This window comes from Ailuropoda melanoleuca, chromosome 7 (assembly GCF_002007445.2).
Source record: "Ailuropoda melanoleuca isolate Jingjing chromosome 7, ASM200744v2, whole genome shotgun sequence".
Taxonomy (NCBI): domain Eukaryota; kingdom Metazoa; phylum Chordata; class Mammalia; order Carnivora; family Ursidae; genus Ailuropoda; species Ailuropoda melanoleuca.
In genome coordinates, this window is record NC_048224.1 from 90,187,447 (window position 1) to 90,202,748 (window position 15,302).

General features: G+C 37.1%; 1 protein-coding gene across 6 annotated transcripts in view; it reads left to right on the forward strand.

Moving 5' to 3' along the window:
• ELF1 (E74 like ETS transcription factor 1) overlaps positions 1 to 10,699 on the forward strand; it is a 104,558-nt gene extending 93,859 nt beyond the window's left edge. For all 6 annotated transcript variants that reach the window (XM_019796016.2, XM_019796015.2, XM_002915866.4 and 3 more), the window contains 2 exons: positions 758 to 1,207; positions 7,293 to 10,699. In XM_019796016.2, the coding sequence (XP_019651575.1) occupies positions 758 to 1,207; positions 7,293 to 7,890 (1,048 nt within the window). In that variant the 3' untranslated portion in view covers positions 7,891 to 10,699. The remainder of the gene's footprint in view (positions 1 to 757; positions 1,208 to 7,292) is intronic.
• The last annotated feature ends 4,603 nt before the right edge of the window (positions 10,700 to 15,302 follow it).

Below are 15,302 nucleotides of genomic sequence, written 5' to 3' on the forward strand. Positions count from 1 at the left end.
ATTAGAGAAAGACTTATTGGAAGTAGCAATCATCTGATAACTTGATAACCTTCTTAAACCAAAACTGTTTAGTTACAGTTTGTGTGTGTTTGTTTTTTTAACTCACATTTTTTAGATTCTTTTTTTTAATAATATTTGTTTTGTTATATTAGTCACCATATAGTACACCCCCAGTTCTTGATGCAATGTTCCATGATTCATTACTTGCATATAACACCCAGTGCACCATGCAATATGTGCTCTCCTTAATACCCATCTAATTAAAATCAATGACAAAATTTGAGTCACTTCTATTTATACCTTGTTAAGTTTTATATGGAAAACTGAATCCGATTTACTGAATCAAACTTAAACTGGTAGGGACATTATAATAAACTACAGAAGGGAAATAAACTCTTGAGGTTTGTGGTAGATTTGATTATTCTGGCAAGTTGGAAGAAGGGGACACGAAGGAAGAAAAGTGAATGACTAGGATAAGCCATATATTTTATCAAAAATCCTCTTATCAGAATTGGTGTTAGGTTTAGTTGATAATAAGGATTTTTTTTATCTGTATGTGTGTTTTACATTTATTTAGAGAAGACTGTGTTTAATTATACTATCTTATATGAAATAACTGCCATTCATTTTGAAATTCTTCTACTTGTTTCCAACTTTAAACTTTTGTTTATGATTAAGGAACTTTAATTTTGTTGAACATAATTTTAATTTATGTTTAATTGAATAAAATATTGATAAAATTGTCTGCTTCAAATAGGTACTATTACCAAAGGGGTATTCTGGCAAAAGTAGAAGGTCAACGCTTGGTGTATCAGTTTAAGGAAATGCCAAAAGATCTTATTTATATAGACGATGAGGATCCAGGTTCCAGCATAGAGTCTTCAGATCCATCGTTGTCTTCAACAACCACTTCAAGTAGGAACCAAGCGAGCAGATCGAGAGTATCTTCAAGTCCAGGGATAAAAGGAGGAGCCACTACAGTTCTCAAACCAGGGAATTCTAAAGCTACAAAACCCAAAGATCCCATGGAAGTTGCACAGCCATCAGAAGTCCTGAGGACAGTGCAGCCCACACAGTCTCCATACCCCACCCAGCTCTTCCGGACTATTCATGTCGTACAGCCAGTACAAGCCGTCCCAGAAGGAGAAGCAAGCGTAATCAATAGCATGCAGGATGAAACACTGAATTCTTCTGTTCAGAGCATTAGGTGAGAAAACCAAAGTTATCGATGCGTATCATTATGTGATGTTTCGGACCAGAGTCCTCATCCGTTGATGACTCTGGGTCGGGATTCAAAAGTGAAAATAAAAATTATATTGATGTTAAAGCTAGAAATCTTGTTCAGCAGATTGTTTTCAGCAGCAGTTATGTTACGTCAGTCCTCTCATTGTATCAGTGATTCCTTATTTTTAAACTTTATCATTACTTGATGTTATTCTATCCATTTAAATCTAGTCCACTATACCTTTGTATAATTTGACTGATCCATACAAGAAGGGATCCACATATTAGAAAATCCAGAGAATGGTTTCAGATCGTTTTTTCAAAGTCAGAAGCCGTAAAAATTCTACATAAAGTGACATATTGTGACCTTCTGGAATGTAGTGAATTCCAAGAAATAACACTGTTCCTTGGGAGGATCCTGTCAAGGAACAGTTCTAAAGTTCAAAGACATACGGAGGCCAAGAATCTAAGGTCCACTCTTTCAGGCTTTTAGAGTGGCAGAAATTGGAAGAATAGTTTTTTATCAGTCAAATCAAATTTGCCTCATAGCCCCAAGAAAGGTATGAAACAACAAAGTGACCAAGAAAACCTTATCAGCTTTAGACTGGTCTTTTGCAGAATTTAGGACTGGTCTTGCTGATATAGAATGGGGGAAAAGGAGGAAGACAGAAAATTAAATGGATGTTTGCAGTATTTTTTCTTTTCTTTTTCTACTCTCATAAGTTTCCAGAATATGAATTATAATAAAATATAGGAGCCTTTCCAAATCCAATAAAAATGATTATTTGATTACTTTCATCAGTGACTTCAGTCTCAACATTTGTATATTCCAGAATATAAATGCCAGGGATTTTGTTCAGTTGACCTTGAAGTAACTCGCATTACCCAGAATCAAGGCAAAGTTAGATGTTGCAGTCTTCCTTGTATGGTCCATTTAAACTTTTGGCATCTTGAAAATTGACTTGCAAGGAGTATAAAGATGACATTTTTCCCATTTTAATTGGACAGGAATGCTAAATCTTTAACTTTATTTAAACTATTTAACTCCTTTATTAAGGAGTACTTTAACTTTCTTTAAACTTTAACTCGTTTATTAAAGGAGTACTTATTTATCTCTCTGTTTGCCTTTAATATTTTATTTTCCTCTAGGTCAATTATTGGTTATGTGTGGTGACTGAGTATCTAATTGGATGTGAGTCCTCTCATTGGTTTCTAGGCTCTTTGTCATCTTATCATGTATTTGTGTTGATAGGAAACAGTATATGCCACAGTTAACCACTAGGATCCCCTTCTTGGAGCGATTCAGTTATTTTTTAGCATCTGTAATCAGTTTGCTTTTTATACCTTGAGGATAAAAACAAATACCTGCCCCCTCCAATAAAAAATCCCACAGATATGAAACACTGTAATACACGCCCTAGCCATGATTTGCAGACTGTCTTCTCGTGTACTTTTCAGAATTTTCATTTCCAGGGTCCCTGACTACCCTGGATTATTCTGTGGACTCCTTGCTTGCTTCAGTCCAGCCTATATAAGACTCACAGCTTTGCTGTGTTACCTTCTCACAGCTTTTGTTAGATCTGTGTCGCACGCAGAGAACAGTCAAATTTCTGAAGCTTCAGCTACCAGCTCTCACTCTCTGCTCATGATTCCTTCCTTGCCTTCTCGCTAAAGCTGACTGCGTGGCTGCACCGTAGTCTGGTCAATGAACCAGGTGTTGCGGTTGACTTGAATGCTCATCTCCTCCTGTATTTCAATCTGTAGGAGCCACATTTTACTCATTGGCCTTCTCCTACCACTTAACCCAGTGTCTGGCACATAACATCCCTTCAAATTTATAGAACTTACTTTCTAGTAGTATATGTATTCATTCTGTATCTCCTCTCAGAGTTACAAGTTCTCTAAGTGGACTGTTTATATAATGAAGAAATGACAAAATTTAACTTTTCAAACTTTAAAACATACACCCTTTTTGAAAAACTCGTTCTATATTTATGTGTTATGTATACACACACACACACACACACACATACATTCTTCATCATTCCTTTGACTTTTAAAAAAATTCTTTTCTCTTTTGGCTGTACCTTTTATTTGTATCTCCCCAAAATCCTAGTTATTTTAAAGCAGTTAAACCTTTTATGGATGCATTTTATTCACTGAAATTACTAGCTCTGGAAAGGCCAAAGTTAATGAATAATAATACTCTTTGAAGACTGACAGCTGCTGACTATAATGGCTCAGGTTTTGCTGTTGTTCTCTTCCATTATATAGAAAGAAAGAAAAAGTGTTAAATAAATTTCAAGCAAATTGTACATATTACTCTGAAATTTTAATGTATTATTAGAATCATTTTTCATTAGATTAATTCCTTGCTTAGCAATTTCTTTTTTATTTGTATTTTTAATAATTACCCCAGCTTTTCGTTATGAAAAATTTCAAAACATCGACAGATTAAAATAGTGCAAAGAACACCTATTTACATCCTCCTAGATTCACAGTTGATAGCCTTATTTGTTTTTGCTCAATATTTGTTTGTAACCTTTTTTCTGTTTGGCTATTTGTCGAGTAAGTTGACATCCTTACGACATTTCGCTCCTAAACATTTCAACATACAGGTTTTAAGAATAGAGAGATTATCCTAAGTAACCATATTGTCAATCCTAAGAAAAATAACAGCACTTTGGCTATATTTTTCTTAATTTTATAACTACTTATCAATAAAATCGAAGACCATTTAAAGATTTTTTCTGTAGCTAAGAGAAGATGGAATATACAGGCCTGTAATCTAATAAAATTAGATTATTAAATTAATGTAACAACAAGAACTAACACTTTGAAAGCACTCTGTATTTCATACACTTTTCCTTATATTAATGTCTAATATCCTCCCTGACCAATGAGATATAGGTAATATTATTCCTATTTTACAGATGAGGAAACCAAGGCAAGGAGAGGCCAAGGAGCCTGGTCACATCTAGTAAGTGGTGGAGACAGTGTTTTAATGCAAGCAGTTTAGTGCAAAGCAGTGAGCTCAATGATTTGCCGCCCTTCCTGCTGATTCACATAACTGTCATGAATTACCAGTTATTTACAGTGAAGTAGCAACATGTTTTTTCTTTTCTCAATTTTTCTTTGCTCGTGTCTTTTTATCTCATATAATTGCATGTATCTATGTGGAAATCTATTAAGCTTTCCTTAATTGATTTATGGTGTATATGCTCAGTTTTTACAAATTTTGATTTTGACTCTGGCTTCATGTTATTTAAAGAAACAACTACAGCAAAAGTAAACCTCTGGTCAAATTTTTTCCTAAAATTGTTCCTTGGTACACTTGCAAGTTCATATACCTACCTAGCATAACTTCTTTCTCTATGATATTTATTCAAGCACTAATAATTAGTCTTAGGGTCTTTGAATAAATGAGCCTCTAAAAATGTATAATATGTAGTTTACCGTAAAAGCAAAGTAATGGAGTAGGAAGAATGCAGGCATAACTTTCCAGTCCTCCAACCTTGTCAATTATTAGATATAACATCGAATTGGATTAATTAACTATTCTGAGTCTGTTCCCTCATCTGTAAAATAAAGGTAATAACTTTACAGGTGATTGTAACAGTTAAATGACATTCTTGACATCTGAGTAGATATGCAGTAAAAACTAATGTTATGTTGTATATCTTTCTTAGTCTCAGAAAGTTTGAGGTATTTTAAATTTCCAGTATTGTACTACTGGTTACAAGCGTCTTAGGGAATTTTATAGAGTAGTTAACTCTACTATAACCTTTGTTATATAACATCACCAGACATAACTGACTGTTCAATTATTAACTGAGAAAAAATAATTTAAAATTTCTGTGGTTGGAAAAAGGCTGCATAATATTTTACCTTTAATCTCTGAATTTTTTATTAGAGAAAATTATTTTAGAATTTGTTCAAATAAGCCAGATATTTACATTGTAGATATTATAGATGAGTATATGTATTTTCTGGCAGATGGCAGTCAGGTGTTTTGAGAAAAGGAGGTCTTTTTCTAGTTTGAACAAAAGCGTTGAAAGTCTGGTGGTAGCCCTGATTAGCAATATGGAAAATTTCCAAGTACATTATTGCTTGTGCCACACCTGAGGGAGGAAAAGAGGAAGGTGGAGTTGTGTATTAAAGGTGTGTGATAACCCACAGTTTAAAGATATAATAGACAATATTCGTCTTTAGCTGAAGTTATTGAGGACCGAAGAAGTGGCTGTGTGTTGTAATGTGTAAGCACAGAGGCCTTGCCGTCAGATGGCCTCTTTTCTTATCTAACTGGTCACCTTATGCTGGCTTTTCACCCTCTTTGTGCATTAATTTTTTATATGTAAAATGGGGATAATAGTATTTATTGGGTGGCAAGACTATACATATTTCTAGATACAGTCTGTGTGCTCACTATGTACCGTGTGTACTATTTTATCTTTATACACATGTACATGAACTCTTGTTATGGGAAGCCCGTTATTTAAGAAATGATCTCTGGCTGCAGGGTCAGGTACCATACCCAGGCTCAGATTCCACCAAGATATCCTGATTCAGGTAGGCAGGGGGGAGAAAGGAGGCACAGTATATTTTGGAAAAGCTGCCTGACTCCCAAAGTTATTCTGTATTCTCCCAACTCTTCCTTGCTTGACCAATAGTATCAATAAATCTGGCCTTTATTTCTAGCCATTCCCTGCCCACCTATTTAATCTTCATTACCTGACTCATACCCTTTTCTAGCTCTGTTCTTCAAAAGAGCTGCTAATATCCTGCTCTCGACTGACCCTCACAGTGACAACTTGGTTGGAATCTGAACTTGGAAGTCAGAATTGTAGCACAGTGGGTAGGCTCTAGTCATCCCGTGTCTTTCCGCTTACTTTGAGTTTCTCTTAAGTTCCACTGAGTTCTCTTTTCATATTTCCACCTAGCCCATTTATTTTCTCTGGAGTTTAACTTCTCACATATGTGACAGGCCACATAACTAACTTACTAAAATTTGCCTATAATAATTTATGTGCAATGATTAACATTCAGATTATGGGGGCCAATCTAGTTGTTAATCATTTGAAGTAGCCATCATCTATTTTTTTTGTAAAATAGCTTTACAGAATCCAGAGGAGTTGAGATCCAGATGCTGAGTTTTTTCAACTGCATTTGTTTTAAATTAACAATGGCTGTAACTATAATTTTCGCAGCAATGAACTTTTAAAATTGGATTGACTCACAATATCATTTATGAATCTCTTCAGTAACTGGGATTAATAACTTTACATAAACTAGGTTTACATTAAAGGATTTTATGTTAAATTGTAGCTTTATGGCTAGAATCTGTGAAGATTATTTGAGCTGAGAAAACTGCTAGAACATGCTTCTATTTATTTTTGCCAAAGCTTGCCCTTATTTTTTTGCTGTCTCTGGCAACCTAAAGAGCCCTTACGAGTTAATAATATTCGTGACTTGTTTTATGTAATATGATATGAACTGTGAACTATTAAATTTCTTCTAAAAAAAAAAACCAAAAATTTCTTCTGATAGTTCTGTCACGTATACATTTAAGACCAAGGTGTTTTTTATTTTAGTGAATTGCTCATTTTTCCTCTCTATATAGAAAAACAGGTTGAAAACAATTACAATCCTATGAAGTTTGGTAATTGTGGATGAGCATTGTCCCTTAAGTATTAAAAATAATGAGAGTGAATCCAATACATTTGTTTTGGAATTCCCAGTTTTCTTTCAAGCGGCTCAGATGTCACTTCTTTGCCAAGCATTTTGATATCCTCCTCCTTCCCCAATGAAGTTGCTTTCCCATATGCATTAACGTGGCACTTGGCACAGACTTTCTTCCCCCCATAGATGATATCATAGTTAACGCTTGAGAGTTTTGTGTTGGGCATTCCATATAACACGGGGTCCGGTATGATGTTTTTGCTGAGTCGAAGACATGGGAAGCAGCATTTCAAATGTAGGACTCCTTTGTTGTCAGAACGACTCGTCAGACATTAACGTTTACGTGATGCAGAATATGCTGACTTTCTGTTATTTCGTCATGTCAATAGGACTATCCAGGCTCCAACCCAAGTGCCAGTGGTTGTGTCTCCTGGGAATCAGCATTTGCATACAGTAACACTCCAGACTGTGCCAATCACAACAGTGATAGCCAGCACGGATCCCTCTTCGGGTGCTGGGTCTCAGAAATTTATTTTACAAGCCATTCCGTCGTCGCAGCCCATGACAGTACTGAAAGAAAACGTCATGCTGCAGTCCCAGAAGCCGGGCTCCCCTCCTTCGATCGTCTTGAGCCCGGCGCAGGTGCAGCAGGTTCTTACCAGCAACGTGCAGTCCCTCTGCAATGGCAGCGTCACCGTGGCCTCATCTCCGTCCTTCAGTGCTACTACCCCCGTGGTGACCTTTTCTCCTCGAAGTTCACAGCTTGTTGCTCACCCACCTGGCACTGTAATCACGTCAGTTATCAAAGCTCAAGAAGCAAAAACTCTCATACAGGAAGCGGAGAAAAGAGAAGCTGAAGATAATTTGAAAGAAGACAGTGAGAAGACTGAGCCGCAGCCCTATGTGATGGTGGTGTCCAGTTCCAACGGCTGTGCCTCTCAGGTCGCTATGAAGCAAAACGAAGTGCTGGAACCCAACTCTTTTTAATTAACGTACCAAAGGAATTATGGATGATTGTTTTTTAATTGAACATTTTCATTTGTCTGCAAACTATGTGATTGATTACAAGAGAAATTCTACAGATGTTCCTAATGTTGTAGTTAATTGTTAAAAATATTAATTTAGAGTTAATGTTGACTTTGTTAGATGACGGAGGGAACCCACGTGCTTCTCCTTGTTCTCCAAATGTTTCAGAATTCAATTGTGAAGGAACAGCCATTTTATACTATGAAGACCTCCTTTTCAGATTTTTTTTTCAGTTGCTATATCATAAGCATTTTTAAAGTTTCTTTTTTAATTTTACATGGTATTAGCTTTTCTGATTCTTTTGTAAATACAGTACTTCAGTATAAGGCAACAGGAAAATTATGTAGAACTATTTTCATTCCATTCGTGTAAGTTAAAATCTTGACTCTTTCAAATGCAGACACCTATTTTATACTTGGTTAAAATTATTTCACTTAGGTTGACTTTAGTTGGTTGCACTGTATAAGGAACTATGAATATGTAAAAAATAACATGAAAGATTAGAAAATGTCCGTGATATGGCTGAACCATACTTCAGAAGCAGGATGGTCCAGAAGCATCAGTGTAAGGGTAGCTCTCCTGCTAACTAGTTCTGTAACGTTGGGCAAAGCCACTGGATCTTTTTGGGCCTCAGTTCTCACAAAAAAGGAAGCGAAGAATTGGATTAGACTTGATGATCTCCGGTTTGCTTTCTGGTTCTAAATTTGAGGTTTCCAGTTCAAATATTTTAAAGTTAAATCAACTAAAACATTATCAATTATTTCTTAATATAAATATAGCTAACATTACAGAAAAATAAGTGGCCCTACAAAATTCATTCTGTTATCTGTAAGATCTGCTCTGAATCTGAATTCTTCCTCAATACTTTGTTCATTAACTCTTCAGGCCACTGTGCACTGTGGTCTGTTAGTAAATTTATGTTGCCAAGTGCTAAATGATATACTGCCATTCTGAAAGAATCAGGGCTCTTTCTTAAGGGCCCAGAAAACAAACAAGCCTTGGGCTGATCTGGCTGAGTAGGCAGTTGCTATAAAAGCATAATTGCTTTATATTTTGGGTCATTTTTTATTGGGAGTCGGGGGGTTGCATACAAAGATAATATACATATATATCTAAGTCTCTGAAATGAAATAGTTTTTAGATTACTTTTTCAACTGTAAATAATGTACATTTAATTTCACAAGAAAAATTGTTTTCTGCAAATTTTCTAGTACAGCGAAGGAGAAATTTTTGTAGATGAAAAAATCATTATGTTTAGAGGTCTAATGTTATATGTTTTCATATTACAGAGTGAATTTGTATTTAAACAAAAATTTAAATTTTGGAATCCTCTAAACGTTTTTGTATCTTTAATTGGTTTATTATTAAATAAATCATGTAAAAATTCTCCATGTTTGTGTTTTCAAGCAAGTGTCTCTTAAGAACGAGTATACAGAAAATGCTGCTAGTATTTACAGTGTTATTAGATGTTCGTATAACAAGCTCCATTGGTCAGGTAAGAATTGCAGAATTGTCATCCTCTCCTTTTTCCTTGCTGCTGTGCCAAATGGTGGCTCCCAGATGGCACACTATGGACCACCAGCCTCCAAAAATTAGGAAACCGTAAAATTTCTCAGCAATAATATTCAACAAACTTTAAAAACCAAGTTTGCTAATTAGAAATTAGATCAGTTAATTGTTAAACTTGGGAAACATGGAAACAGAATAGAAGAAAATTAAAATCTCAATGCTGTACACTTACTCATTTTCTCATGTCAGTTAATACTCTTCTAAAACGTGATTCTAGAAGGAGCATTTCTGTCTCTGAAGTCAGAAACAGAGAAGAATCTGAATGAATAGGCCTTGCTAAATTTCCGCATTTACCACCCTTCACTCATACCCTTTCTCCTGTCATTTTTCACAACTTTCCACTCTTTATCGAACCTTGTATAAAAACGCTTAGGCTTAAGCATTTCTCTTGAGTCTTCATTTCCATATGAGGGCTCTCATGTCATGTAAAATATATTAAAATAAACATGCTTTCCTCCTTGAATCTGTCTTTGTCAGGTTGATTTTTAGGTTCAGCTAAGGACCCTAAGAGGTTCATGGAAAAGTTCTTTCCCTTCCAGAACTCTCTCTAACATAATCTCATCGTGCTGAACTCCTGAACGGGAGCATAGTAGTGCTCCCTCGGTACCTGGCCTTGTACATCAAATCATTGATTCAACATGTGTTTGTTAGGGAAGGACCTGTGATGTTACTGTCCCTGAAACCTGATGCTTTCCTCATTTTCCACTCATTCTTTAACCCTCTCCAGTATTGCATTTGCCCTATTACCCTGAAATTACTGTTGCAAAGGTCCGTAGCTCGTAATTAATTTACATATTGCCAAATTTCTATCCTTCCTTATCCTCCTTGGCCTTTCCAGTATTTAACCTTTAATAGCTCACTCTTACTTTAAATCCTCTATTGCCTTCACCTTTGTGCCCAGCTTGTTCCTGTTCTCCTCCTGCCTTTATAATAATTTCTTCGTATTGCGCCAGAGACTTCTGCAAATGTTGGAGTTCCCCATGTTTTATCCAACAATCACTGTTCTTTTCATTGACCTCACCTTGTCCCTTTCCGATCTGTTCTCCCCAATGCAACAGGAGTGCTGTTTTAATTATGTCAAATACTTCAGTGTCGAGCCCTTCCTCACTGTCCTCAGACAGTTGATGTCCTTCATGGCCTTACCCCTTCTTGGTCCCACCAGCCTTATCTTCAAATTTTACTCTTCAAATCTCAACTGTCAGTAAGGATTGGGATGCTTTCAGTTGCATGAAACAAACAAAAGCCCAATTCAAAATTATTAAATAGTACAAAACAAGAAGTCTGGAGTTACGTTTCCAGGTTAGTTAATTCAGGAACTCAGGGATCATAGTGAGCAACCAGATTTCTTCCCTCTCTGCTTTCCCAGCCTCAGGATTTTGGTTTCATTTCTGGGATGCTGTAGTTGCCAAGACAACTATAGTAGTTCCTTCTATGTTTCTGTTTATTGGTAAGAAGACCTTTCCCAGAACACCCTGAGCAGCCATTTCCTCAGAGCTCATTGGCCAGATTGGTCATATACCCCTTCCTAAACCAATTGCTGGCCAAGGAAGTAGGATTACCATAGATGACTTAGTTGTGTGTTAGGGAGATAGACAAACCAAATTAGGGCTCCATAGCAAGAAATAAGGGAGGAATGATACAGTCTACTGTCATCCATACACATCCTCCTTCCTTTACATACACTTTTGAAAGTGCTCATGCCTACATAAAACATATTTCTTTCCCAAAGAGAGATCAGCCAAAGTCTCATCCAGTTACTTGATCCAGTTTCATGGCTAAGATGTTCGGGATGAGGCACAGTCCTCTTTTTCAGATCAGCTGTGGCTCCCTGGTTCCTTGTCCTCCCCAGCCACATCTCGTATGAGCACTCAGAAAAAGATTTTTTTTCTGGGGTTTCTCAGCTTTAGGATACATTTCTTGATGGTGTACATTTGATTCCCCTATCCCAGGGTCACCATATTCCTGCCTGGAAGAGTTGTGTCCTCAGTGCCTTCCATCCTGCCTCTTAGACATACCTGGCCAGTTATGCATACCAGGGTCAGCTGGGGGGCATTCCACTACCAAATACCAAACTGTCAGTCTGAGTTCTTAGTCATTAGCTACAGAAATGGATTCTGGCTTCTAGCATAAAATAAATTTTATTAGAAGAATATTGTGTAGCTCATAGACAAGACAAAAGGACTGAGAATCGGGTCAATCTGAGTCACACAGGTAGGAACAAACTGCACAACTAGTCTAGCAGGGAAATTGTAGCCCCTGTTGCCAGGCACTGCACACCGAGCTTTGTATTACTGTCTCTACTGCCTTAGGAATTTGATCTTGATAGGAGTGCTACTGCATCTAGAGAGAATTAACCACAGTACTTCCTTGATTCATTGTGTTAACTAGCTACCAATTTATGTGACTGGCAGAGCCTGGGTCAAGTGTCCAGCCAGGACTTGAACCCCAAGGGAATTTGAGAAAGCAAGTTCAGCTTCTCAACTAGTTTGGCATTTTCAGCTTCTATAGAGGAGGATGCCTCAGTGGGAATTAAGACGCAAGGAATCCCCCAAACACAAGTGGGCTGATTCTGAGCTGCCCAAAAGAATGACCTATGTCTTCTGTGGGGGGAACATCTAGATTTTGTGGAGCTTGAATTTACACAATTTGGTGGATGGGTGGCTGAAGGGGACGTAGTTAGGAAAAAACAAAACCCCTGCATTTGCTGTCACTCTGCACAGTTTATCTCATTCTTTTTAAAAAAGAATTATTTTAAGTAATCTCTACACGCAATTGGGACTCAAACTCATGATCCAGAGATCAAGAGTTACATGCTCCTCTGAATGAGCCAGCCAGGTGCCCCCAGTTTATCTCATTCTATTTGGCTAACTTCTACCTGTTCTTTGAACCTCAGCTTAGATATTACTTCCTCTTGAGGGCTTTCTCTGAGCTCTTAGAAGCTTCCCACTGCTGTCACAGAGCCTTTTAATTTCTCCCATTTGGGCACATAATAACAGGATGATAGTAATTGCCAGCTGCTAGGTGTGATTCTAACACTGTAAGAGCCAAACTTGTAGTCATCTTAGTACTCTCAGTTCCGAGTGTATACACTGTACATACTGAAAACATGACTAAACTACATGTTCTCCTTACCCATTTTCACGCTAGTTTCCTCATGGTGCTAACTACCATCTGTATGCTGATGACTCTCAAATCTTATCTATGGAGCCAAACTTGCCTTAAAAATAGCTTTATGGAGCTATAATTGGCATACAATAAACTGCACATGTTTAAAAAAGTATAAACTCATCGTCACAATAATCAAGTAGTGAACAAGTCCAGGTTTGGTGAACATTACCCTAAAAGTTACCCTGTGCCTCTTTGTAACTACTCCCTTCTTGCTGTTGCTCCTTGCTCTTCTTGGCCCCTTCCACCCCTTAGTTGACCACTGATCTGCTCTCTGTCACTTTAATTAGTTTGCATTTTCTAGGATTTTATATAAATGGAATCATAGAGTATGTACTATTTTTTTGTCTGGCTTCTTTTACTTAGTGTTTTTGAGATTTATTCATGTGTGGTGTTTATCAATTTATCAGTCCTTTTTTTTTTTTTTTTAAAGATTTATTTAGTCTACAGAGAGAGAGAGAGGACCTAAGTGGGAGGGGGAGAGGGAGAGGGAGAGAGAATCTCAAGCAGATTCTGTGCTGAGTGCGGAGCCTGACGTGAGGCTTAATCTCAGGACCCTGAGATCATGACCTGAGCCAAAACCAAGAGTTGGACATTTAACCTAATGTGCCAGCTAGGCACCCCAGTGGGTCATGCCTTTCATTACTTATATTTCATTGCATGGATATACTACAGTTTGTTTATCCACTCACCTGTGGATGGATATTTGAGTTGTTTCTATTTTCAGCTATTACCATTAAAGGTGCTATGAGTATGCCTGTACAAATCTTTATATGGACATGTATTTTCTTATCTCTTGGGTAAATCCCTAGGAATGGTCTGGCTGGGCCATTATGACAGTTGTACCATTTTACATTCCCGAACCAGCAGAATATGGGTTTTTCAGTTGCTCTACATCCTCTCTAACATTTTAGCCATTTTAATGGGTGTGTTGTGATATCTCATTATGGTTTAATTTACATCTAAGGACACTGATTTTGAGATCTTTTGATGTGTTTATGTGACATCCACATATCTTCTTTGATGAAATGATTGTTAAAATTTCTTGCCTGTTAAAAATTCTGTTGTTTTCTTATTACTGGGTTTTGAGAAGTCTTTATATATTCTTTATGCAAGCTCTTTATCAGCTATATGACTCACAAGTATTTTTAAAGTGCAGAAACCTTTTAATTTTGGTAAAGTCTAATTTATCCTCTTAAGAATACATGCTTTTGGTGTCACATCTAAGAAATCTTTGCCTAATTCAAGGTCACTAAGATAGTCTTCCTTCCAGAAGTTTTAAAGTTTTTTGTTTTGTTTTGTTTAGTAAGATTTATTTTAGAGAGAGAGCACACGTGATTGGGGGTAGGGGCAGAGGGAGGGAATCACAAAGCAGACTCTACGCTGAGTGCAGAGCCCGATGCAGGGCTTGATCTCACAACCCCAAGATCATGACCCGAGTAGAAACCAAGAGTTGGGCACTCAATTGATCGAGCCACCCAGTGTCCCTAGAAATTTTAGTTTTAAGTTTTACATTTAGGTCCACAAACCATTTTGAATTAATTTAAAAAAAATTTGAGAGAGAGAGAGTACGTGTGCAAGCACAAGTGGAGGCAGGGGCAGAGGGAGAGGAAGCAGCAAACTCCCCACTGCGCAGGGAGGCTGACACAGGGCTACATCCCAGGATTATGACCTAAGCCCAAGGCAGATGCTTAGCGGACTGAGCCACCCAGGCACCCCAAGATGATCCTTTCAACTACCTACCCTGAATTACCTTTGGGCCTTTGTTGAAAATCAGTTGTTTATGTATGTACAGGTGTTTTCATGGACTCTATCAATTTGTCTATCTTCATGCCAATACACAAAGTTGATGTGTTAAAATCAGGTAGTGTTAGCTCTCCAACTCTTATTTTTCAAAGTTGATTTGACTATTCTTTGCATTTCCATTTGAATTTGCAGACTCAGTATGTCAACTTCTGAAACAGTAAAAGCCTTTGGGGTTTTGACTGGGATCATGCTGAATCTATAGATCAATTTTGGAAGAACCAACATTTTAACAATACTGAGTCTCCATAGATGCCTCTCCGTTTAAGTGTTCTTTAATTTCTCTCAGCAATTTTTTGTAATTCTCAATGTATACTTTTTGCACATCCTTTGTCAGATTTATTTTTCAGTATATTTTTGATGCTATTGTAAATGTCATAAATTTCAAATTCTCTTTGTTGCTGACTTTGTTTTAAATCTTTCCATCCTATTTATTGAGCATGAAAGGCACAAATCTTATGTGTATAACTCAATAAAATTTTACATCTGAATACGTTGATGTAATTGCCACCTAAATCAAGAGTGTAACATTTCCTGCATCCAAGAAGCTTCCCTCATGGCTCTGCCCAGCTAGAAGATCACCTTCTGGTATCCCTTAAAATAGTGTTTATCTTCATATAAATGGAATCGATCAGGATGTACCCTGTCTAGCTTCTTGAACTCAACATCATGTATGTGAGGTTCATACATATTGTTATGTGTCTTGATGGTTCATTCTTTTTTTTTTTTTTAAAGATTTTATTTATTTATTTGACATAGACAGAGACAGCCAGCAAGAGAGGGAACACAGCAGGGGGAGTGGGAGAGGAAGAAGCAGGCTCATAGCGGAGGAGCCT